The sequence below is a fragment of the Polyergus mexicanus genome, unplaced genomic scaffold, assembly GCF_030449975.1.
Source record: "Polyergus mexicanus isolate NDT 795.1 unplaced genomic scaffold, iyPolMexi1.0 SCAF_9, whole genome shotgun sequence".
Lineage (NCBI taxonomy): Eukaryota > Metazoa > Arthropoda > Insecta > Hymenoptera > Formicidae > Polyergus > Polyergus mexicanus.
Genome location: NW_027223329.1, coordinates 128,364 through 152,459, shown reverse-complemented (window position 1 = coordinate 152,459; position 24,096 = coordinate 128,364). Strand labels below are relative to the sequence as shown.

Here is a 24,096-nt window from a genome sequence, read left to right as displayed (position 1 = left end):
AATTAATGTGTAATTACGTGATATATTTTACGCGATAGTTGTCGATCGCGGGAAGATATTTGGCATAATCGCGCAGATCGATAAGACGCGAAAGTTCACCTGTCCTTAGCCGCGCGTTCCCAATAAAATCCATCCTCGATTCTCGTTATCGTCATCTCGAAGGGGAGATCAGTCGGCAGTGTTTCCAGCAGCACGTCTCTGTCGACGCACGTCGGCAGATCATCCAGAACAGGATTATCTTTCCACGCCGAGACTATTGCACGAAGCGCGAGTATCTTCAAATCGGGGATTACGCCGTCGTCCCACGAGACGACGTCCTCCGCTCGCAGCGTTCTTCCTCGCTCCTGTGGCAATAGCGACGTCTCCGGCGAGCATCTGCGAGCCCAATTTGGTTTTTAGGACACATGATTATATTATTTCGTTAAACAAATACGTTATTATCCTGCGCGTAATTATACTACCGCGTAACGAATAATATTTATTGTAATGCTGTTTATTTTGAGTGTTACAGAATTGTATCGTCAAAATGTCGTATTATTTTAAAAACTGCTTTTACACCATATATTTTGTTATAAAGAAATCTCGTGTATACGGAGATCGAAATATACGAGACGAGAAAATGATAAGGAAAGATAACACGACCCCGGAGCTCTCGTTTATTCTATTCTACTTTATTTTACCTGTAAGCGGCTACAACGTTCTTCGATATACTGTGCGGAATCCTCATTGTTCACATTCGTTCCTGCATAAAAATGAGAGATAGCTTTACCACTTCACGAAATATCTTAAGAGATGATTAATGATATATGCGCTCTCGCTGTTTCGATTGCCTCATTCAATATATGCAAGAGTATGGCAATTGATAAAGATATTATCTATGCAATTATAAACTATTTTGTGCGATCCAATATTTCAAAGTTAAGGGGTCTTCCTAGTTTGGGGAGAGGAAAAAAAAAAAATTGTTGTTTGTGGCGAACATGATTCCATGAGCCCTTATAGTCATTTGAGATAAAAAAATCAAAAGGATTTTCAATTTGTCGTGCGAACTGAAATTAAGTCGATATTTGCAAAATTCGAATTTTGCGACTTATAAAACTAACCAATTTTTTTAGTGAAAAATGAAATTTTTTGTTCGAGACACTGCCATTTTTTATTTTAGTTTACGCAATAATCACATTTATACGGATTAAGAACTTTCATTATTATTATTATTATTTTAGATGGCTACAACGGCTGGAATCATGTTCGCCACAAACGACATTTTTTTTTTAAGTATCCTGGTTGGACTATTATAACTCCGAAACAAACAAATATTTTTGTTTGAAAAAAATTCAGGATATATTTGAAATATTGTTTAATAAACGTGCAAAGTTTAGAATTAATATATTTTATACTTTGATACTTTCTTTAAAAAAATTTCCACAGATCGCCTTATCTTCAGAGCGTCGAAACTAAGAAGACTCCTTAAAACGATACACATGTGATTTTGCGCTTGGTTGATGGAAGAACGAGTGTTCAACCAATGTATATATTTTCTCAAGCCACACGAAATATCGTAGGTTTTGTCCGAGTAAATGGTCGGTGGCGTATAATATATAGAGTGTCGCTTAATCCCACTACGATAAAACGCTCGCGGAACTAAGTATACGATCATCTTTCACGATCTTTTCTTCCTCTTCTTCCAGGAGTGTCCCGAGGGAGTGGTGCACGAGGACTCGTTCAAGGACATTTACGCGAAATTCTTCCCGCACGGCAGTGAGTTCCAATTAAATAACAGCCCGCGTTTTTGCGTAATTAGTTAATGGCCACCCCTCATGCGAATTGCAGACTCCAGTCTCTACGCCCACTACGTGTTCAAGGCCTTCGACGTTAATTGCAACGGGGCCATCAGCTTCAGGGTAATTAAGTCTCTCGTGTAATATAGTCTTTTCATTAATTTTAAATCGTCCGTTGTGCTCTCGCTGTGCGTTTATCTTAAACGAATGACAGCGCTCGACGTGTATCCTCATCGTGCAAACAACTTTTTCTTAGCGGGTCTCAAGTTCTTTTAACGCTATTACACACAATTATTACATAGCAAAACTATCACTACTCGTAAATTATTAAATTTATTGAGATATATTTTTTTTATCCATTGGCATATTTTTATAATCGATTATATCCAGAAATAAAATATATCTCGTAGAATGAAGAGAACATGTATTTTATTTACAAGAGCTTTCGTAAATAGCTTCAATATTAATCATAATAACAATAATTTATTAAAGGCATAAAGTAGCTCAATTGTCATCATGTTTGTATATTTAATGCATTATTACAAGCAATTACTTGCAATTTAATTTTGCATATGTCTAATTCAGATTTGATCCGGTGTTTCGCATATTTGCGTTTGCACTTGCGCGGTCACACGTCGATGTTGACACTCGAGTGAAACACAAGGGAGGAGAGATGTGAAATTCACCGGACGAGATTTCGGATGGGAAATTTCCGAATACGCGCTAAACGAGCGAACGCGATTCATTTATGCATAAATCCCGCGATAATCGGCGCGACGAACATGCTCAACGACAATCGAGCGCGCGTCGCTTATCGGACGAATAATTAATCGTTTTTACGCGATAAGCGCAGGGTGGCAAATGAACGTCGACGATCATTCGTCATTTCGCGAATGTCGCATATGAAAATCTATCGCGGTACGGCACGAGGGTATACGTACGATATCGAACCTTTCGACGGTCCGATGCGGTGCATCGTTCACACGGGACCTGAACTACAATAGAATAAATGCCCTCGACACGCGGAAACAATTCCATTTGATTAATTTCCGTCGCTTCCGCACCCCGGATGACCCCGCGCGCGTTCTCAAAATGTTCTTTCTCCCGCGAAGGGTTTTCCTATATAAACGCATCCGCGAATGACTCTATAACCATCTCTCTGTGATTACATAAAGTATTAATTACGTATGCCGCTGGCAATAAAATGCAGAAACGGTGACATAATTTCGTTCAATTTCAGTTAAAGCTAATAACTCTTGGTAATTCAAATTTAAAAATTCAAAGAATACATTGTCCCATTTTCAAAAATTGCATCAGTACTGCAATTATAATTAATAACCTGTTACGCGCGTTGTAATATTTTTATATCAAATTATTCGACGCTTCTTGCTCTGCAATTTCGTTAGGATTTCGAAGCAATTTTATTTCACGACGGACGATGTGTGTTAATAAATATTTATTTTAAAGAGAAATTATATTTTGTGCAGTTCACGCTTCTCGTTTTTCGCCTTCGTTGATGTTAATTTACATTCAAATTATTTCTCATTATTCGTTGAATCGCGAAATCTTATTTCGCCTTTTGTTAATATCACAAAGCGGACGATTTTTCAACGGACGGATGAGATTATCCGATGAGAACAATAGAGGGAGAGAAAGGCGCGCGGCGAAATACCGTTTCGTCACGCTTCGGATTTAACGTCGCGAGTTAAACGACTTTAAGACAATCCCGGGGATTGCAGGATCTCCTCGTGACACTGTCGACCTTGCTGCGGGGCAGCATTTACGAAAAACTGAGATGGACCTTCAAACTGTATGATATAAATGGCGACGGCTGTATCACCAGGGGCGAGTTGGGCGAAGTCGTGACGGCTGTCCACGAGCTCATGGGTAAGCGACATCAAGCCGAGGAGGAGAGGAAGGCGAGGGAACAGCTGGACAGGGTCTTCAAGAAACTCGATCTCAACCAGGACGGTGTTATTACGATCGAGGAGTTTATCGAAAGTTGTTTGAAGGTACGTGTCCCCCCACCTGGCCGTGAAATAACTGCGAGAATGATGGAATAGAAAAGTATACGTATACTGACAATGAGTGTTCCCAGCGTCGCTTCCCTTTCGTCTCTAAACGTATTCTTTCATTTATTTACGACTGACCTTTATTCGATATTTCGCTGTCGCATTAGCTCGATTTTCATACGATGGCACCGCTATTTACATTTTAATAATAACTCGGGCTTAGTTGAAAGGGAAAAAGGCATAGTGAATCTGGGACACTCTGTAAGTACACCTCCCTTCGTAAATGAACGCCAAGTTCCTCGAGACGTACGACATGTCCTAGATATGCGAGCTGTTTCTTTTAACTACGATTGCGCTTCAACCAGTTTTGCAACGAAATTCTTCTGCGAGAGAATGAAAAGCTCATAATTTTTTCCATGTCATACATCTTGAATTAACTATACATATATCCGATTATATTTAAAAGAAAATTTCTTTACTTCTCAACATTGAGAAATATGATATTCTATTATATACAATATTTTTTAAAAATTAATTAACATGGAAATTGAATTAGGAATAATTATTTTTAATTACGTTAAAAAATAAAGATCTTCAGAATTCGATTCTTCGATCGAAGCATCTGTTACCACAAAAATTTTAAATTTATGTACAGTATTTATAACTGTAATATTTTCTACATTTGCAATAGAAAAATACAAATCTCTCAAACGATAAATGCATGCGCGATTTCATGGTATATTTTATTACAAGCACGTATCATGCTTGTAACAAAATGGACAAAAGAGCGCCGGAGATTGATCGATGTTTGTGGAGCTTGCGCGAATTTGTTCGGCATTTTCGTCACGATAATAACAATATTCTATGCGAGATGTATAGATTTCTTTTTCTTTTTTCGCAAAAATTTGATACGAGCCGAAACTCTCGAAAGTAGAATCGTGTCGCTCTCATATGACGAATTTTACATGCAGGATGACGTGATCACGCGATCACTGGCGATGTTCGATTGCGCGCTTTGATCTCCGGCTAAGGACGAGCCATCAGCAACAACGGTTAGCAACACGACACCGCCGACGCCGCTCTCGACGACAACGTTCTCGCAATCCCTGTCCCCGTCGCCGCCACCGCCGTCCTATTCCCTATTGCCGCCTATCCCGCCGCCCTTGCCCTCTCAACCGCCACCCGGGTACACCGTCCAGGATCAGGAGCTCTATCTACTCCTAGCTGCTCACTGGTGGAACCAACCGGAGGCGCCGCTCTTTTGTTGAAGGTGAATTTCTCGAAGCGTTCTAGATTTCCCGATACCAAAATGAGATCGACGGAAAGCTTTTTCCGCGGGATAGGCACTTCTCGAATATAGTTCCTGTGAAAATCGAGAATATTGGAATAGCTATACGAGCTAATGAAGCGCATCGATTGATTCAACTACTGGATTTTTTGATGAATTCGGTAGCGGTTTCTCCTCGACAGAAATTTGTCGAAAGAGAGAGAACAAAACTTTTTTTATTTTTGCCATGCGCACGCGAATTCTTTTTTCAAATCCTTATTATTATTTTCTCTAAGCATCAAGCTTTAAACTCATATTAAAGCAAAACATCATTATGAATAAGAAATGAACTATCAATTTTTATTCTTTCAATTTTTATTCGTTTCAATTTTAATTCATTAAAATTCTACAGAGTTTATAATACTCTACTATTTTTTCAAAATTTTTTTCCTCAATCTCATTAAATCTCTTTTTGATTTAAAAATCTTGAAAATTTCTCTTTTTTAGGGCAACGCGATAGCACGGCTCCTTATGACATAAAATAGCAATCGAGGTCTAAGTCTGTGGAATCGGAGAGTGGACATATTGTTGTCCCTTCGTTTTATAAAACGTCGCAGTATAAGAAGCAAAATGTTATCTTCATCCTCGCAGATCGGAAGCTTAGTGAAAGCACAAGAAAGCCGCTTCGAAGACAGCACGCGAAATATCACAAGACCGCCGCCGCCGCCGCTACCATCAAAACAATCTTGCAGAGAAATGCGACGATTCTGCGACGACGAGATACCGATATTTCGGCAATCGACAGCGTCAATTTCTGACAAGAATCAAGCGGAGTTACGCAATTTACGGAGTAGATTCTTCGATCTAAGGTCATACAACTGACATTAATAAACGAGATAAGTACCTGGGCTCTCTTCCATTGCGATCTCATAATTAGATACGAAGAATGGCGTTTAAAAAGAATAATCTCGAAAATAGTAAAGTAATAAAAAGATATCGCGCGAAAGCTCAAACAAGATACGCGCGTATTCCTTTCTATGACTCGCTGCGAACAAATTCTGCGATCGAAAAATCTGTTATTGCGGATCTGTACCAAATCGTAATGTTGTGGAGACGAGACGGCGATAAAAACGGTGATAAAGTGCAACGCGTGGTTGTCGGAAATGCGGCACGAAAATGATCATAAATCGCTACAAATGCCAAAAAGATATTTGTAGGACATTGGAAAAATGTCGCATTCACTGTCTTGAATAACATTTGCGTTATCTGCACAATTCTGCTCGTATGATAGGTGTTAAACACGAAGATTAACGAATCGATTGCGTGACTTTGCGTTGCTGGAAACGACGCATCCTCGTGATCATGCGATTCAATCTCAAATACGCGTCTCCTCTCGTTTTGTACTTGAATAATTTTCTCCTAATAATGCTTCACGCGATCGTGCTATAGAAAATCTCCCGTGTCGAGAGATTAACGTGAATCCCACGGGTTGGTGAGTTGCTTTAAGTTACAAAAAAATTTTATTTGTATACAAATTATCTTTTTTGGCGAATTTATTTCATTAATTTTAGAACTCTGTATAATGTAATATGTGCAAATTGATTTTTAGCGTTTATTATTTTGTTCCAACTTCCCGTGTAATTGGTGAATATCCGCCAATTTCTTTATATTTTCCCCAATTTTGTAACATTCATCATGATCGCGTGATCGCAGCGATTATGTATCGTGAATAGTAACTGCGAGGCACGGCACATTGATTATAGTTAGAAGTGACGACGCGTCGATTTTCCTCGACTAGATCGTTAGCCGCATTATGATCGTTAACGATCATAAATATTGACACGTACGTATTTTTCGTTAGTAGGTTCGTAGGTTGATACTTCATTATACGTCCTTTTCTAGATCCGATTGTTTCTGATTGGGCCACGCGGCGCAAGCGTTCAATATTTATTATTGACGAATTTTTCGTCAATAATAATTCTACCTAGTTCTTATAAAATAACGGAAATTTATATCGCGATCGATATATATTTTTATTTATTAATAGAAATTATTAATACAATCTTGCTTTTTGTACACCTTGGCCTTTACATCCCGACTTGTCGCAATAAAATATTATCACAATATTAAATGAGGTTTTTTATCAAAGTATACATCTTTGATTTTATCAATTTTTCTCTCGACATTTTTCTTGTGTAATAATAATAAATGCGATATTTATTGCATTCAATTATATTGTCGGTACTGAAACACTGACAAGAGATATTGATCGCTTGCGGGCTCCTTATAAGCGTCTATAGTGTGTATCATGTTGTAGGTGTACGTGCGTGAGAAGCATCGATTTTCTGATATATCCCGTTATTGCGAGTCGTAGGCGTGCGGACGTGCGAGCATATGTCAGACTAGCAAGTAGCAGCCCAGTGGCGATTATTAATTATCAAAATCGATTACAATGAAACACCAAAAGAGCTACTACTGTAGTTAGCTGTTATTTAAGTAAACAGATATAATAATATAGTGCGGTTTATATAGTTAAGATAAATTCGCGATTATAAAAGAGGAAGATAAAAAAGAAAAAGAAAAAACACGCAAGTCGTCGAATAATTGACGTTTACGATCGTACAACTTTGGGAAAATTGCATTATTTTCCAGGAAACACTGTCAATACGCTCTATGCAACGCATACATATACAATCGTGTACCTTTTTCAAGTAAATCCTATGTCCCCATTGTTTTGCATCAGGCAGATACGAATCGTCGTTGATCGTTGCAATTTAATCGGTTTTGATTGACCAAGTTCGCGCGCGTCAAGTATAATCACTCTCAATCGAGTCTGCTCTCGAGAAGATCTCGTTACTGAGCGAAGAGGCGAGCACCTTTGGCCGCAAACTAGCTTTCACGAGGATCAAGAATACACGAGCGTTGCTAAGCTACGTCTGGCGCGTCTCTATAACAACGATTAATAATGACGAAATCGCGATTTCCAAACGAGCGTTCAAATAACGTTTAACGTTAACGTTACTAGATTGAGTTTATCATCCATATAAGACAGAGATTCGCGTACAATTGGATAAATCACCGAAATTGTTACGAGAACATTTTAATATCTCTCTTGAAGATTTAAAGACACGAGAAGATTTTTGTAAAACACCATTCAAACGGTTCCCTAAGAAGACAGTTTCTTTTATTTTTTTCTCTTTAGGATCTCTTGCGGTTCTTTTTACATATGATTTTTCTATATACTTTTACATATATTATATACCGCATCTCGAGTCCGCGATTGTATTCAGAGGAGGCTAAAAAACTCTACGATCATCAAATGTTAGAAAACTAAATTTGGAACAAAGATATACGTACAATGCCGGCCATTAATCTGTAAACGCTTACGGACAGATTGTGAAACGGGCGATCTATACGACTAGCGATTTTCCAATCAGGAACGCGCAATGTTTATCTATCAGAAAATAATTACTTAATAAACAAAATAAATCAAGTAGAAGCTTTTATATCGGAAGTTTCGATACTCTGTGAGCATTGTCACATTAATGACCGCTACATAAACTCGAATGATGCGATTAACTGAATCGAAATCTATTAGCATTTAACGCTATATCAATGCACGCGATCAACAACAGTGCAAAACTGCTGCAATTAATGCCAAGATAAACTGATCGAAGAACTGGTCGAGCATCGACAGAAGATTTATATTTCTTAGGATACACGAATGTATATCGTGTCTTCGAATTTAGAATGATCGATGTAATCTTGTTGGTAATGCCCGGACATCAACGCAAAAATGATCGAATGAGAGATGACAGGATCGCATTGTTCATTCCATCTCGAAGATAGCGATATATTTATTATATATATCTTCCTATGGTCTCTCGTTAATATGAATTTATACATATATTGCGTTAGCGCCACGAAGATATATACAATATAATCAAAGACATTTTTCGTAAATACCTACACTTATGTCAAATCTGCCAGCACGTTAATCAGTTGTGTGCTATAAAATTTGTTACGTAACTTGAGAACTTTGGTAAAACTACAAATTGCATTTTGAAACTTTGAGCCGAACTTTTCGAGTGAACTTTTGCTATTATTCGCACACTATTCCAAACCTAATTGAATTGCGCGAGCATGAACATCGGGATAAGTTGACACTTCCCTTTGCTTTTGTACGTATTTCAATGTGAAAGAATATAATATTCTGTACACGCATAAATTGTACAAACACGGAATACCGTATATTTTTTATAAAGTTTTGTTATCTTTCGCGCGCGAGGCACGAAGCGATATTCTCTGAAAGCATTTCTATTGCGCATCTAATGCGTGTGATAATCAGTAACTTTTGCAATCTGATGGAAAAAAAAAAGGAGAGAAAAAACATAAATTCTCTTTTAAAAAAATACTTGTAAAGCATAAAAAAAAATAATGAGATAATTGCTACTTTTGCCCACATAAACGTTAATATGCACAGATACGCGATTCTTATTTGAATACAATTAATATTTCGCATTGCTTGATATTTAATAAGTAATATCAAAAAGAAATGCTTCTTTCTTCCTTTCTCTCTCTCTCTTTATAAACTATGAATCGAGAAAGACGAAACGTTACACAAAGCAGAGTATTTAAAATATGCTTGTTTCCAAATGATGTATCACATTACACATTTACAAGACGTTATAAATTCTCGAGATAAATTGTCACAATGTTGCCTGAGGAGATAAAAATTAATGATACCAAGCGCTGGATATAATGTTAACGGTAAATTATTAGAAATAATAAATTAGAAACTCGGTTAAAGATAATTTTATCTCTTACTTTTTAAATATATCACACAGTATAAATTTGTCTCATACATACACACATATTCTTTCTTTCTTATATTATAATCCTTAGTTTTCAATTGCGATAGAACAATGTTACATTTGTACGAAAAAATTCTGAATCTATTATGTTAGATCCAACCGTTAAGGAAACATAAGGATTAGAGAGCGAGATGACATATAGCTACGTGCAGAAGCGGTAGAAATGTATAACTCTAGGAAATTTTGCCACGATACTAATTTGACCCTAATATCGTCAAAATATTCCATTAAGATAATGTCATATCACCGAATGCGTATGTAATAAAGATGCGTCAAACGTAAATATATCTTTAATTAATGCAATGACTAATTTTTAATTTGGAGGGTACGTTTGATTGAGATTGGCCTTCGATTGTCGGGAACGATTGGCCAATGAACGGACGCGGTTCCGCATAGCAAACTAAATCAATTGCGATAATCCTCCGAGAGACGACACTAGAAGGGAAAAAAAGGAGAGCTGTAGCTAGCAGTCTAGCTGAAAAGCAACCTAGTCAATTCATTACGTTTAGATTAACCGTACGATTATAAAACTCTTGCGTGACTTTAAACTTAAATACATTGTCGAAGTATTATATTATGATTAGACATTATCAATCACTAAGCGAGGGACACTTTTAGCAAGCGCGGCGCGGCCACCAGTCTTCATCCCGTAAACGTGCAATAGTTACACATAAATGCGCATAAAATAGTCAACAGGATTTACGAACGGAGCTATCAATATTCGAGCAAATTATTTCGACCTTCGAATCTTTACACATTGATTATTATGCCAGTTAATTAAACATGACTGTATCTATATTATTATGGTATATATAGTGTATATATATATATATATATATATATATATATATATATATATATATATATATATATATATATGATTGTATTATTATCATTCTATAATAACACGATATCATCTCTCTGCAGTCTAATTATAAACTGTTTATCATTTAATAGATTTAATAAATCGTTTAAAAATAAATTTGAGTGAATAAAATTTAAATACTTATAAATTTTTTTAAATTATCTCATTGCATTATTTTCAAGTGTTTTCTAATATTTGTAATAATTTTTATTGATGTACAGGAACAATGGAAAGAAATTTTCATTTTGATTCGAATGTAGAAATACGTTGGAACTCGAAATATCTGGACGGTTCCCGAATAATAGACTAATATTGCTCGTGGGAAGGATGTCACAGTTTATTACAATAGTTAAAATCGTTACGTAATATCACTGGTTATATATTAGAGATGATACAATTGTTGAGCTTGGAAGCACTTTTTTATGGAGAAGTCTCACAGTTAGAAATTTATGATCGATTTTAGCGGAGATCCTACTTCGGGTATGGATCTATTGCTATAGTGATAATATAGAATACGTTATACTACATAGCGATTATGCAGAATGCGTTAATTATATTGTCTCATACTGCCAACTGTAAATCATCATATATAGTTTCTAATTAATGACATCGATAGATAATCTCTAGTTAAAGATTATGAGTATAGGAGAGGGTGGTTTCTTTCGGAACACTTTAAAGAATCCTCAAAATCTTTGCTACTGTCAATGTTTCATTTCTATCTAATGCGAATGTAATTTTCCACACACACACATACAAATAGCATGCGCTTGCACAGATTTTGTTTTCGCGAGATTATTTTGAAAATTAAAATTCCTTTCTTTTACGAGGATTTTCGAAAAATATTTAATTAAACTATATCTCTCTTTATACCCTTTTTTTTTAGTTTCGATTAAATACATTTTGAGAAAATAATGTGCATTTTAAAAAGCCCTCATAAATACTTTGTAAGTTACGATCATCCTAGCAATTTGAGATACACACAAAGGCCGATTAGAAATTATTGTAACCACCATTGTGATAGTAATAGGTTTTAGTATAATACAAGAGACGGTAATTCGACGATTACAGCGCTTTAGTTTTAACTTTAGTTTTAGAAACGAGGAGCAAACATCAAATTATATGTCACGCACAAGGCTCAAAATTAAAGACCGATGTAACTTAAACTATTCACTGCTTTTAAATGAGAAAATAAGTCACCAATAAGAAATGACATACATATTTAACATAATTATTCGCATTCGAAAAAGACATCAATCGAAAGCTAATGACATTCATAATTTTCTCCATAGAGTGTTATAAAAAAATTTCATATATATATATATATATATATATATATATATATATATATAAATTAACTATTTTACCATTTTTTAAATACTCTTATTTAGTCAGCACAAATTCTGCACATTAAAATGTCAGCAGTGAATAATGTCAATCATCGTTATTGGATTTATCCAATTCTTGCAAAGCGTGATTGAATTCGTCACACAAATCAATTAGTCATGTTCCATAGACGTGTGTGATGCTGGACATGTGCAAATCACGGCTGCAGCTTAATTACTTTACCGGTGCAAATTCGTTGGAAGTTTCCGATTGTTTTGTTCCGGCGCGGAACAAAATCGATTTATTTCCAATCAAATTCTAACGGGTAGAAGCGAAGAGTGTTCCTGTGTTATCATTCTAATTATATCTTAAAGCGATTATAGAATTACTGCGATAAAAAAAGGATTGCAATAAGCGAGATATCATTGTATTGTTAGCCATTTTCCACACAGGAATGGTAATATCAATAAATGTTAAATATATCAAATTAAATATTTCCCGTCTTTCCGATTTTTTCATTAAAACACTTATTAATGCGAAAGAATGAGAGAGAAAGAGAGAGAGAGAGAATTTAAAAATACAGAAATTGCTTTTGATTTATGTAAGTAGGGAATGGGAAATGAAAAAAGATTATCGCGAACACATATTTTGTTTAGTATTTCTAATTAAAGTATTATTTTTAAACTAATTATATCTATATGATAGCTTACATATTTTGGTCATAATATAAAAAAAATATAAACTATTTTTTTATTATACATATTTTTTCATTAACGTATTAATATAAAATATATAGACTCTTATTAGTTCTTTTGATGAATTAGAGGAGTATATTATATACATACGGTCGTTAGAAGATTATGATGGTTTGTGGTGAATGAATTACAGCCATTTAGAAGTCTCAAAGGATTCTAGGCCTTCAGCTCTCAACCGATTAAGAATAGGTCGATATATATCAGGCGTAAAAGGCAGTACCATTCCACGTTGCTGAATTTCACCTGAAGGAAATTAGATTGTATAGATGTTATAAAGTAAAATCGCACATGGAAATGAATATTTGATTATAATACGCCATATTTTGAAGTAGATTAATATCTAAATCATTCAAATAAATATCTTTTTTCAGAACATTGCGATAATTTATATTAATGTTTCCGAAAAAGAAATTTTTTAAATTATCTTTTATAAGCTTTAAGCTTATTTTTTATTGAGGAAATATAATTTATATATTTAGATTGCATTTATATAATAATTTATAATTTGATTATATGTAGAAAATATGTTTATGTATTCTTGTTGGCAGTAATCGCGGTTTTTAAATATCTTATGCAAGAAAAGATGTAGCCAATTAGTATAGCAGGTTTCATTAGTTGAGAAATTGAATAACTAATCATAGAAAGAAAGATTACGAACCATCTAGGATCATTTTGACAGCTATAGCCGTGGGATACCCGACGGTACGCGCCATTGCAGAATGTCCGGTAATGTCTCCATAGAGGACCAAGTTGATTCCTTTAGATTCCCTCCTGTTATCCGGCCAAAGTATACCTATATCGTGTCTCAGTATCACTAAATCACGTTCATTCTTCTCATAATAGAGCTTCTTCGACAAATAATGCGTAAGCGTGTCGAGAGGAGTGTTTAGTTTCAAGACCAAGTCCTCTTGCAGAAGACCGAGATCCTCAATGGCCTTGACGCGTTCCCACGAATTCACTCTTTCCGCTAATTTCTGCTTCAAGTTCTCATAGAAGATATTGTCGTTCGCCAGGCCAAGTAGGTTGCACACCAATACTCGCTAGAATTTAAACGACGAGCGTTTGGAAGAAAATCGATATATCCTGCGTACGCAGGAAATTGAAAGTACGCACCCAGGTGATGTCCGGTCCATTCGGATGCAAGATCGGATCTGGATTGGGATCGATCAGGCCAAGTAATTGTAATCCTAGCACGATATTCGAAAAGCCTTTGAATCTGAGCGTACCTCGTAGCATGGTATTAGCGTTCTGCAAACCGTAATAATCCTTGTACACGATGCTGTCGCGATTGGGGAAACCTTCTAGGGCGAAGCCAGGGAGAAAGTCTAGCTCTTGCACGGCGGACATTAGATCGCCGCCTCCGGCAATCTCCACTTCCTGGACAACGGAAAACAAATGTATGGATACTGGTATATCTTTCTTAAAACTTTTTCAAAAATTTTATTCGAAATAATTCTACGATAAACTAGCTTTTTTTTAGAGATACTAATATGAAAAATTTTTCAAAGCATTATCACCTGTCCTGCGTGAAGGTATTTTGCCGGCGCCAAGGTATTCAACAATGCACCTCGTGGAGACCAGTTGAATTTATATCTCAAAGGATTGTAGGAACACTCGGGCGCGGGCAAACCACCGCACCATGAGACGAAGGATTCTATCTTGCCGCCCGCTTGTCTCACATCGTCAAAACACTCGATCGCCAAAAGATGATCAATTCCTGGATCCAATCCGATTTCGTTCAGCACAGTGATGCCAGCTTGCTGGGCTCTGCGTAAGGGAATAAGACTTTGATTAGTTGAAATTTTAGTTGAACATGTTATTATGATGATAAACTATATATTACTACTGTACATCCCATTATTAAATTCAATTCACATATTTTTAATCTATTTTCCACGAATTATAAGATACAGGAAACAGGAAATTAGAACATCATCGGCTGTAAAATTCCAAAAACTAAAAAATTTTATAAAAAATATTCATTATATGCGTGTGCTATAAAATTGACATTAAATGTATGGTTGTCAGATATAGACACGTAATCTCGTTTATAAGAGCACTCACTCTTGGTGCAGCGCTTTGACGTCGTTATTCATATAGCTGGCTGTCACCAAATGAGTTTTGGTTTCGATGCAAGCTTTAGCGATGACATGATGCAACGAGTACGGTAATAGAGAGACAACCACGCTCGCCGATTTCATCACGTCGTGTAAGGTATCTGATCGATCCAGCACGTTCAGGAAGACCGGCTCCACACCTGAAAACCGGTTGGCTAGCACGTCAACCTCGTCCTTGAATTGCGATGCCACCACCAGCCTTATATTCGTATCTCTGTGCAGATACTCGATCAAAGGCGCAGAGACGTATCCCGCGCCGAGAACGACTACCTGTTGCAAAATTTTTCATCGTGCATCGGCTAATTATTTCATCAGAAATAGTTTGATGCATAGAATCTTTTCGATTCAAAGAATATTACGATAAACGGGGAGGAATATTTTATACCGTTTTTGTCTGCAATTCTCCGTTATCGACTTTGTGCCTGCTGCGGTGATTCAGCTGTCTGAGTTCTTGAATATATTCGAAATTGGGCGTCAGTTTCCCGTTGGACGCGATAATAGCTCCATGCACGGCAGGACTGAAATTGTGTTCCTCCAATGGCTTCTTCGCGTCCGATTGTATGATATCCAGAGCATATGGATACAAGAGGTTACCGAAAAAATCTGTCGCTTCTTTCGGCAGTTGCGTGGGCATATTGTCGATCGAGCAGACTAGCACGCCGGGACCCTTGAAGGACTTCATATCCTTGTTGCGATCGGCATCGTACAGGCAGAATGGCGTATCAATCGTCGTGCATTCATTCATGAATCTTACGAAAGGCATATAACAAAATCAATCAGGCATTAGCGGAGATCGCAGTTAAAAGATCAAATAAATTTAAATGTATACGATCACTTAATAATGTCTTTTTTAAATCTTAAGCATGCAAGAAAATATAGCGCCAACTATGTCTGTACGGTAATACATTATTATAAATTACAACATTATTATATTAATTATATAATTATTAACTCCAATAATGTGTTATATAATTCTATAAAATTTTCAGAAATTCACATTTTTTTCAAAAACTGTAGATAAACAAACATACTCGATGCTACCACCGGGATCCGCGGATATGTCGCAGATAGCGAGCATCCTGTGCGGCAAGGCGGGTGCACCGACACTTATCGGCAACCACGGCGTATTAGCGGGTCTGAGTAGATACTTTGCGTCCGGTATTGTTAATAATTTTGGCGAATCCACGGCCCAGTATATACAGTTGATAATGACCGATGCGTACGATGCTATCTTCTTGCTAAAGGTGGAAATGTATAATTCCGGATGTTGGTCATACTCTTCGGAATCAAAACCGCCGCCCTCCTTCCTTTCCAAGTGATGCCTACGTCGTACCTCGCAGCCGTATATCTTTGTCGTATCTACGTGAAACGATTCGAAGAATAAATAACGAAGATAAGTTTGTTACCGCATGAGATAAATTCGTTTCCGGGGCAGATTCCGTGAGTCTTGTACTAAAAATAGTTTCTATTCGTCAAGACTTGAAATGATAAAGAAGTTAAAAGAGATGATATACAATATTTATTATAAAGCTGTAAATAATCGTGTGATTATGTTTCAAGCGCAACACGGGTATTTAAAATTCCGCAATTAAAAAAAAACAAATCTTAAAAATCGAGATTCTCGAGGAGGCAAATGAAGAGAAACAAGTTTTGAATCGGAATCTTAATTAATAACGATCACAATGTTTGTAAAGCGACACATCATACCGCCGTGCTTGGCGACTTTTCGTAGCATTTCGGGCGGCACGTACTCATGGGGCAGCTCTTGGAAGACCTCTTGACCGCCTTGGCTGACGTTACCGCTGCCGGTGAAGACGAAGGTCAACGGGCCAATCGACTTCGGCATTGCGCCCAGTGCGATCTCGTACCCCGCACCGCGGATCGCTTGGCGGGCCATTGCCGAATCCCGATAATTGTGTGCCGGTCCAATGTGCTAATCAAACGATTATAATTGCAATTTAATTTACTCGCGCATACTATACATTTTTTTATCACGTCTGACTTGGGGATCATTTTTTTTTTCAAAGAAAAAATAAATTTTTATCAATTAGATAATACATGTATCCCTTAATGTCTTAATGTCATCTATGTTGTGAGAAAATTTAGATAGATTACACTATTCAACAATTTTGTAAAAATTAATTAATTCTAAAAATTCTTATATGAATATATAATTCACAGTTCGAAAAAAAAATATATGAAGAAGATAAAAAATATTATCAAATTCAATAAGGAAATATTGTAATTTTTGAGAATATAATATGAGATTAGCGAAACGATATCTTAATAATCAATATAAAGATTTTTCGATGTTTCCGGAATACATGCACGTACCATAAACGGGGTATGATGACCCAAGGCTAGCAGTCTCAGGCCCAAGCCGTGCAATATATTCACCATACCAGCAACTCCGGCGTATTTGCCGAAGGCGACTACTCGTTGGCCGTCAGCATCAGTAAGCTTCTCATAATCCAGAAAACGTATGTTCTTTTCTAGGATTGCGTCCAGAAGGGGCATGTTATTTTCCTGCGCTTTGATGGTGTGCGAGAAGAAGCAGTACGTCTTGTTGGGTATCAGTTGATCCACGGGTACCTGTTTGACGCCGAAGATAATAGAAGCCGAGCTGATGTCCTCCTGAAGTAGAGCACCGGCCGCTTGATATGCATGGGCGGGATACGCCCGTCGGTTGCTGGGCTGCACGATCACCTTCACACCCAACCTGATGAGGCGGCGAACGTTCGCCGGGGCTAATGGCGCTCTTCTCTCCCATACTGACTGGTCCTCTCGTCTTATGGCTATTACTTTGCCCTTAAGATTCTGAAAAGATTCGACGCTGAAGAATACTCCGCTGAAGCGGTGCGCGATAGTTTATTCAAAGAGATTCATCTTCTATATTTTCTAATCAATTTTTCACGAAATATCATCTTGTATTACAATTCATTACACGGCGCGAGAAAAAAAAGATTGAAGAATTTTTAATCCATAGTAACTGATTTTGAAGATGAAGAATTTGTCAGTTCTTGGAATGAATTTATATATATATATATATCGTTCGTTTCCAATCGTTATTTGGGATGCTTACACTTATGTATCTGATGTTAAAGATATCGGCACGAGTTGCAGTAGTCAACAGATGACATGATTTGGTCACTCTTAACATCCACATCACACCTTTGTCAAAATCGATTTAATGGCAGTGTAAAAGTCAGCGTTGAGAAATTTACTCTTAAGTACTAGTTGAAACCGATTCGCAATGATTGTGCCGATTGGAATAATATAGTTCTTCTTGCAGAATTTCGCTTGTGTATTTCGATGCGTTCCGAACAGAGTCCATTCTACTACTATTATACCGTGCCTATATATATTATACTGCGCGAATCAAATGCTCAGAAATGTCAGAAGTATTACAAAATCGCCGATAAACTTGACATTGGCGTTATCAGCGTGACTCTTCTGGCTATCATACTAGCTGCATTATTGAAAGAAATTTATTTAGAGAATGATTCCGGAAAAATATTTTTCTTGTTACGCGCCACGACAATAACAGAATAACGCTACGCGCGTATCAAGAGTAAACAATTGCAAACAGATTAATATTAGAGATAATTATACGCAGTTATGCCGATAGTGTCCAATACTCGCCATAATTGGAGAGGTCATAGGTTTGAAGCTAAGATATTTCTCTGTACAGTTTCTGCAAAATTTTTAATACAGTGATATTTTTCCATCATTACAGAAAGTATCATTATCATTAAATATTAGTTGAATGATACTGTACAATGCGTAATTAAAAACGCATCAAATAATCATAAAAACGACTAATTGGAGAATCAGTTCTCCTAGTTAAGTTAATTGGATTGCGCTTTGATTGATAAATACATTTTATTCTTGATGGTCTGTTTGGTGGGATTTATCTTCTTCAGTATTTGAGTCATAATATTAACAAGTTGCTCAGATGTAAGACCGGTTTTTTTAGATTTGAATTTCTGCAGCAACTCGGTTGTTGTCATTGGTTTGCGCATTAAATACCGTCTTACCGCGTCTTCCGTAATACCCGATTCACTAAAAAGATACAAAAAGATACAATAAATATAATAATTAAAAAAAAAAAAAAATTAAAATATTATTATATATTTATTGTTCAACACTGAGGCAAAAATATACTTCGCTCCCGGTATGTACGATGTTACTGGAACTAGATTGAAATTGTCCAACTTCAATTTTTTCGCATGCGACAAGTCCGGAGATCCAGACTGTTTTCTCTTAAAAGATTCGGAGATCCCGGATACTGCAGGCGTTGGCGTCGCCGATCTCGAACTATGCGCGCTATTAGGCTTCTTATTATCTTTTAGCGTTGTATCAGAGTTTGATTCCGAATCGCTAGAAAAATCGCTAGAGGAATCCTTTCCAGAAGCAGTTATCTTTTGATCTTTCTTCTTGGTTTTTTTCTTCTTCTTTTTGTCTCTCTTCTTATCCGTTTCTTTACCGAGTTTATCTTTATCCTGTAATGCAATATGTATTAGAGAAATATAAGATAAAATATTTAGGAAGTGTACTTAATAATAAATGTTACGGATTATCTCATGTCATTTAAAAAATGTAGAAAAGCTTAATATGCAACATATATAGTGTTTATCCACAAGTGCCGTAACAATGATGCGTTAAATTTCCTCACTTTATCATCCTTCTCTTTTCCTTCCTCATCCTCGTCTTTGTCTTCTTCACCTTCCTTCTTATCTGTTTGTTCTTCATCATCTTCGTCTTCGTCAGACGCAAGTAATTTTCTCAATGCATCCTCCTCTGCGACGGACTTAATTTCCTTCTGTTTTTCTAATTCTGATTCAGAATCAGAAGAATCAGAAATATAATCGCATTCTCTTCCCTCCTCATCGCCGTCATCGCTTTCCTCGAACGCTTCATTATCCGAGGCATCCTTCTTCTTCTTTTTTTTCTTTTGTACCTGATCTAAAAATATTAATTAAACTATATATACTTATCTGTGTGTAACACAAGTTTCTTATGTAAAAATAAATATGTATAATATATGTATATATGTATAAGAGATTATTTCGTTTATTACCTTTGCCCTTCTTCGTCTTCTTTGAATCATCCTCATCTTCTGATCCTTTTTTATTCTCATCTTCGTTGCTGCCCGAGTCGTCATCGCTCTCCATCCATTCATCCAGTTCTGATATTTTCAATTCCTTTTCCTTCTTACTTGGCCTCTTAACTTTACCACCTTCCATTAATTCTTCGTCATCACCACCATCCTCATCATTTCTCAATCTCTTGCGTAACATTAGAGAGAAATAATTCATCACCTTATTTCTACGACTGAATTCTTGCTCTGCCTCTTCAGCACTGAGAGCTTTGTATCTTTGAATTGGCTGAAAGTTATACCTGTATGTGAAAGTTACATATTTTTCAGTAATTAATAGTAAAACAATTAACATTATGAGATACCTACCATTCATGTAAAGGAAAGGCCTCTATTGCACCATCAGCGGCATGGGTAAAAACATAATATGCTGCATTTTCGCTAACTCCTCCCTCTCGTATACCTTTGAATTTTTTGCCGGTCTTTCCTCCCGATTTCAGAATCCATGGTTGATCTTCTGGCTTATACTTTCTACTGGTAATGCCATACTTTTTTCTTCTAGCTTCCTCTCTAGCATCACGTCCGAATTCGGATCCGGCACCGAATTTCGGCATATCCTCTTCTATACCTTTGTACTCCTTCATGTTGTTCTCCCGTTCCATTTTTACTTGTGTCCATTTTGAGAAATCTACATTCAGAGTCGCATTGAATCTCATGACATTGTGCTTCTTTTTACTGTTTCTAAAAGTTTCATAAAATTTAATTTTCAATTAAAAATTTGTGATATATAAAAAATAATAAATATAAATATTAGCGATACAAACTTTGGTACTCTAATACTGAATTCCTGCACAGATGGTACGATTGGGGGCTAAAAGGAAAATTACATCTTGTAGCGTTACGTTGTAAATATATCATTTTTCTTTTAAGATAACAATGTACAATATCTGGTTACAATAATATAATCTGCAACTATTATTGCAACTACTATCTATACATACCTTTGACATTGTGCTTGAATTCATATTTAACAAAGAATTTTCGGATAATTTAATGTTATATTTACAATTTAGGGCGTTTTATTTGATCGATCAGGTCTAATTTAAGTAATCTCAACAGATTTCAAAGAGATTCAATATGCATTTTGAAAGACAGGTGTTTATTTCGTTCGATTGATCAATCAGAGTAAAAAAACCTTTACCCCTTTTGATCGATCTGGTTTTGGTTGATCAATCAAAGAATTCGAAACATAGATAAAGCATAGATATATAAAAGTGTAGATCTGTCCTTTGTGGTTGCACTTTGTTCTTTTCTGCGTTCGGAAATCCGAGGGAAATCCTATATTGACCAATCAGGACAAAAGAAGCAAAGATTTCTTTGCAGGATTTTTGAACACATCTCAATCAAAACGATACACTAGATCACTAGATTGAAGAATCTAGATGAAATAGATATATATGCGATTGATCGGTTATTTTTATTTTTATTGAAATGTATATTCTGGAGTTTGATACAAAATCATCGAATGCATACGTATATAAAAATTCTAAACGGCGAAATTTGTCAAAAAGATAAAAGTATGCAAATGTATCGACATAAAAGAAATATAATAGGAAATAATTTAAATATAATTTTCTGAATAATGTATAAAATATCAAAAAATCACATGTAACTTGACGTTTCTTTCTCTCATTTTGATCAATCATTGCATCTTTATTCATATATATATATATATATATATATATATATATATATATATATATATATATATATATAGAAGTTAAAACTGTCGAATCGTTATGATTTAGAGAAGATTGATCTTTTTCAATTTACTCGAAATTTGGAAAAAATCGAGAAAGTCGCAAGAAAATTTATTCGAAGTACAAAGAGAGAAGGATCTCGTATCTTTAGCGGGAACTGATTATACATATGTCCCGATGACGACAGCACTGGCGGTGAATCCGAAGCCGGAGCCAATGCATATCTTCCTCGCCATCGAGCCGCGGATATCGCTTCATGGCCAATAACTGAGATGGTTGCTCGCGGCCGGTAGTGCGTTGCTTTCCGAGATTTAAGCGAAACGTTAATAATAAAGACGAGACTAAATTCTATCGCAGGTCCATCGCACTACCTAAGTATGGCGCACCAAATGCTCTCGTCGGCCAGCAAACTGGAAAGACTGATTCTCAGGCCCACTCAGAAAGGTTATTTCGATACGCTTCAGGTACCGTCATAACCTGTCATCTCTAATATTCGTGATATAATACGCTGTAATCGTTGCGCGTTTTTACAAAAATGACACGATAAATGTCTTCATCATGGTGCTCGATTGTGTGTGCGATCATTTTACGCAAATTCCGGATATCCACGTGAATTCGTGCGGTTAGCGTATTTACGTTCTAAATATATCCTTTCTAAACGAAAAGCACTCACGTGTTTGTTGTCATTTCTTGCACCTTTCTACGTAATCGTGATTTATTAATTTAACGTGTAGCTTACATCAGCTGTGCAATAGTTATTAGCAATTTTCGTGAGGAGACTGTGTATCTGCAATTTTAAGAATGTCGACATAAATCTTGTCATTTTTTAAATACTTTTGACACTAGAACAATAACATTAAGCTAATTGTAAGATATATTTTTTTAGTTGAGGCGACATTTAACTCTGCTTAAAAATAGTACAACGTTATCCATGATTGAAGAGTTGCAACAAAAATGGAGATTATTTTGTAAAGAACTACCTAAAGGATTCGAAAAGTTCTTTAAACCAGGTTCCTGGCATTTTTATACTTATTCATTCAGATCTCTCGTTGTCTTTTGTAGTAAATTCGTATAGTTGTTAATAATTGATATAATATGGTATTGTGTATATATAGGTGGAACTAAAAATGCTGAAAAAAGTGCTGAAAATGTTGCTAAAAAAGCGGAAGAGACATCGAGCAAGAAAGCTAGTACAGAGAAACCTTCTTCATCTACCTCTAGCTCGTCATCCAGTTCCAAAGATCAAGGTTTTCAGTGGACATTTAAGATTTTCAGTGACAGCTCACAGCGAGGAGGTAAATCGTTTGAAGGTGGCGACAAGGATAAGACATTTATGATTTTGGGTACACTTGGAGTAACTGGTTTGCTTGCATATATACTTTCCCAGGATTTCAATCAAAAAGAGATCACATGGAGAGAATTTACATATAAGTGAGTCAATTATATTCCTATGCAATTTTATGAAATCCTTAATATGCTTTGATGAAATAGCAAATATATATTGACTATAAAAATCGAAAGTAGTCAATACTTACAATTATGCTAATTATACGTCTTCCCTTCTTTCAGTTATTTAAGCAAAGGTCTTGTTGATAAATTAGAAGTAGTAAATAAAAAGTGGGTGCGTGTAAGACTTTTACCTGGACATACTGTCGAAGGTTCTGTAAGTTTTCCTTTGCAAGATCAGTGGTAGACTTCACTTATTTGTCGATAGTATATCAAAGCTTGATATATGTTTTATAGGATACATTGTGGTTCAATATTGGAAGTACTGATACTTTTGAAAGGAATCTAGAAAATGCACAAATAGAATTAAACATGGGACAGTACTCTGCGTTGATACCACTGCTAAATGAAATAGAAACTGTAAATGTAATGTCATATTTACCACAAATTCTTATGTTGGGTAAATTAATTATTAATTTTGTTAACTGTTATAACAGCAAAGTGATCTTTATATCTGTGTATTATAAACGTCAAGAAAATATATTTTAGGACTGATCATTTATTTCATGCGAAGATCTGCGGAAGCAATGATTGGTAAAGGAGGTAAAAGAGGTGGGCTTTTTGGTACAGTAATGGAATCAACTGCAAAACTAATAAATTCGAAAGATATTGGTGTACGATTTAAGTGAGTAAATAAATATAATTTTGTCATCATATAAGTAATTTAACATTTCTTGTTCATTGATGTAAATCTCATTTATATTACACATTAGAGATGAGTACTCTGCGTTGATACCACTGCTT

The 24,096-nt window shown here is 36.0% G+C and overlaps 4 protein-coding genes across 9 annotated transcripts in view; 2 read left to right on the top strand and 2 right to left on the bottom strand.

The window, feature by feature from the left end:
• LOC138936383 (A-type potassium channel modulatory protein KCNIP1) overlaps positions 1-12,608 on the top strand; it is a 47,228-nt gene extending 34,620 nt beyond the window's left edge. For all 3 annotated transcript variants that reach the window (XM_070301747.1, XM_070301745.1, XM_070301746.1), the window contains 5 exons: positions 1,686-1,755; positions 1,828-1,898; positions 3,515-3,787; positions 4,759-5,057; positions 5,562-12,608. In XM_070301747.1, coding sequence (XP_070157848.1) covers positions 1,686-1,755; positions 1,828-1,898; positions 3,515-3,787; positions 4,759-4,806 — 462 coding nt within the window. In that variant the 3' untranslated portion in view covers positions 4,807-5,057; positions 5,562-12,608. The remainder of the gene's footprint in view (positions 1-1,685; positions 1,756-1,827; positions 1,899-3,514; positions 3,788-4,758; positions 5,058-5,561) is intronic.
• Positions 686-18,469, bottom strand: Lkrsdh (lysine ketoglutarate reductase/saccharopine dehydrogenase). 3 transcript variants are annotated; one of them, XM_070301740.1, is made up of 11 exons: positions 18,071-18,469; positions 17,323-17,805; positions 16,696-16,921; positions 16,020-16,347; positions 15,374-15,737; positions 14,936-15,258; positions 14,389-14,638; positions 13,985-14,248; positions 13,530-13,911; positions 12,962-13,114; positions 686-742 (listed from the first exon to the last, which is right to left on the bottom strand). In XM_070301740.1, exons 1-10 carry the CDS (start codon positions 18,152-18,154, stop codon positions 12,999-13,001), a joined length of 2,820 nt encoding a protein of 939 aa, XP_070157841.1. In that variant the 5' UTR covers positions 18,155-18,469; the 3' UTR covers positions 686-742; positions 12,962-12,998. The 3 variants fall into 3 exon arrangements, with proteins under 3 accessions (XP_070157841.1, XP_070157842.1, XP_070157840.1); XM_070301741.1 differs by lacking the exon at positions 686-742 and adding an exon at positions 5,127-5,150; XM_070301739.1 differs by lacking the exon at positions 686-742 and having other exon boundaries at positions 12,817-13,114.
• A 219-nt stretch (positions 18,470-18,688) lies between these two features.
• On the bottom strand, positions 18,689-21,332 carry Tfiifalpha (transcription factor IIFalpha). 2 transcript variants are annotated; one of them, XM_070301744.1, is made up of 7 exons: positions 21,088-21,332; positions 20,911-20,957; positions 20,456-20,821; positions 20,069-20,388; positions 19,664-19,953; positions 19,153-19,490; positions 18,689-19,050 (listed from the first exon to the last, which is right to left on the bottom strand). In XM_070301744.1, exons 1-7 carry the CDS (start codon positions 21,109-21,111, stop codon positions 18,837-18,839), a joined length of 1,599 nt encoding a protein of 532 aa, XP_070157845.1. In that variant the 5' UTR covers positions 21,112-21,332; the 3' UTR covers positions 18,689-18,836. The 2 variants fall into 2 exon arrangements, with proteins under 2 accessions (XP_070157845.1, XP_070157844.1); XM_070301743.1 differs by having other exon boundaries at positions 18,690-19,050; positions 20,456-20,827.
• Positions 21,333-21,917: 585 nt separating this feature from the next.
• Positions 21,918-23,981, top strand: Afg3l2 (AFG3 like matrix AAA peptidase subunit 2). The gene is made up of 6 exons (XM_070301442.1): positions 21,918-22,310; positions 22,733-22,856; positions 22,962-23,277; positions 23,416-23,509; positions 23,590-23,752; positions 23,842-23,981. The coding sequence occupies exons 1-6, from the start codon at positions 22,224-22,226 to the stop codon at positions 23,979-23,981; spliced, it is 924 nt and encodes a 307-aa protein (XP_070157543.1). The 5' UTR covers positions 21,918-22,223.
• The last annotated feature ends 115 nt before the right edge of the window (positions 23,982-24,096 follow it).

What these genes read in the sequence shown, in the direction of transcription:
- Lkrsdh (XM_070301740.1), bottom strand. Translation starts at nt 18,154, where the DNA reads ATGTGGATGTTAAGAGTGACCAAATCATGTCATCTGTTGACTACTGCA. An exon ending in TTAACATCAGATACATAAGT is followed by an intron (nt 17,806 to 18,070) that starts GTAAGCATCCCA and finishes GAATCTTTTCAG; the next exon opens with AATCTTAAGGGCAAAGTAAT. An exon ending in TGTCAAAATGATCCTAGATG is followed by an intron (nt 13,115 to 13,529) that starts GTTCGTAATCTT and finishes AATTTCCTTCAG; the next exon opens with GTGAAATTCAGCAACGTGGA.
- Tfiifalpha (XM_070301743.1), bottom strand. Translation starts at nt 21,111, where the DNA reads ATGAATTCAAGCACAATGTCAAAG. An exon ending in TTCAGTATTAGAGTACCAAA is followed by an intron (nt 20,828 to 20,910) that starts GTTTGTATCGCT and finishes TGAAACTTTTAG; the next exon opens with AAACAGTAAAAAGAAGCACA. An exon ending in GAAGACGAAGAAGGGCAAAG is followed by an intron (nt 19,954 to 20,068) that starts GTAATAAACGAA and finishes TAATATTTTTAG; the next exon opens with ATCAGGTACAAAAGAAAAAA.
- Afg3l2 (XM_070301442.1), top strand. Translation starts at nt 22,224, where the DNA reads ATGGCGCACCAAATGCTCTCGTCGGCCAGCAAACTGGAAAGACTGATT. An exon ending in CGAAAAGTTCTTTAAACCAG is followed by an intron (nt 22,857 to 22,961) that starts GTTCCTGGCATT and finishes GTGTATATATAG; the next exon opens with GTGGAACTAAAAATGCTGAA. An exon ending in ACCACAAATTCTTATGTTGG is followed by an intron (nt 23,753 to 23,841) that starts GTAAATTAATTA and finishes AATATATTTTAG; the next exon opens with GACTGATCATTTATTTCATG.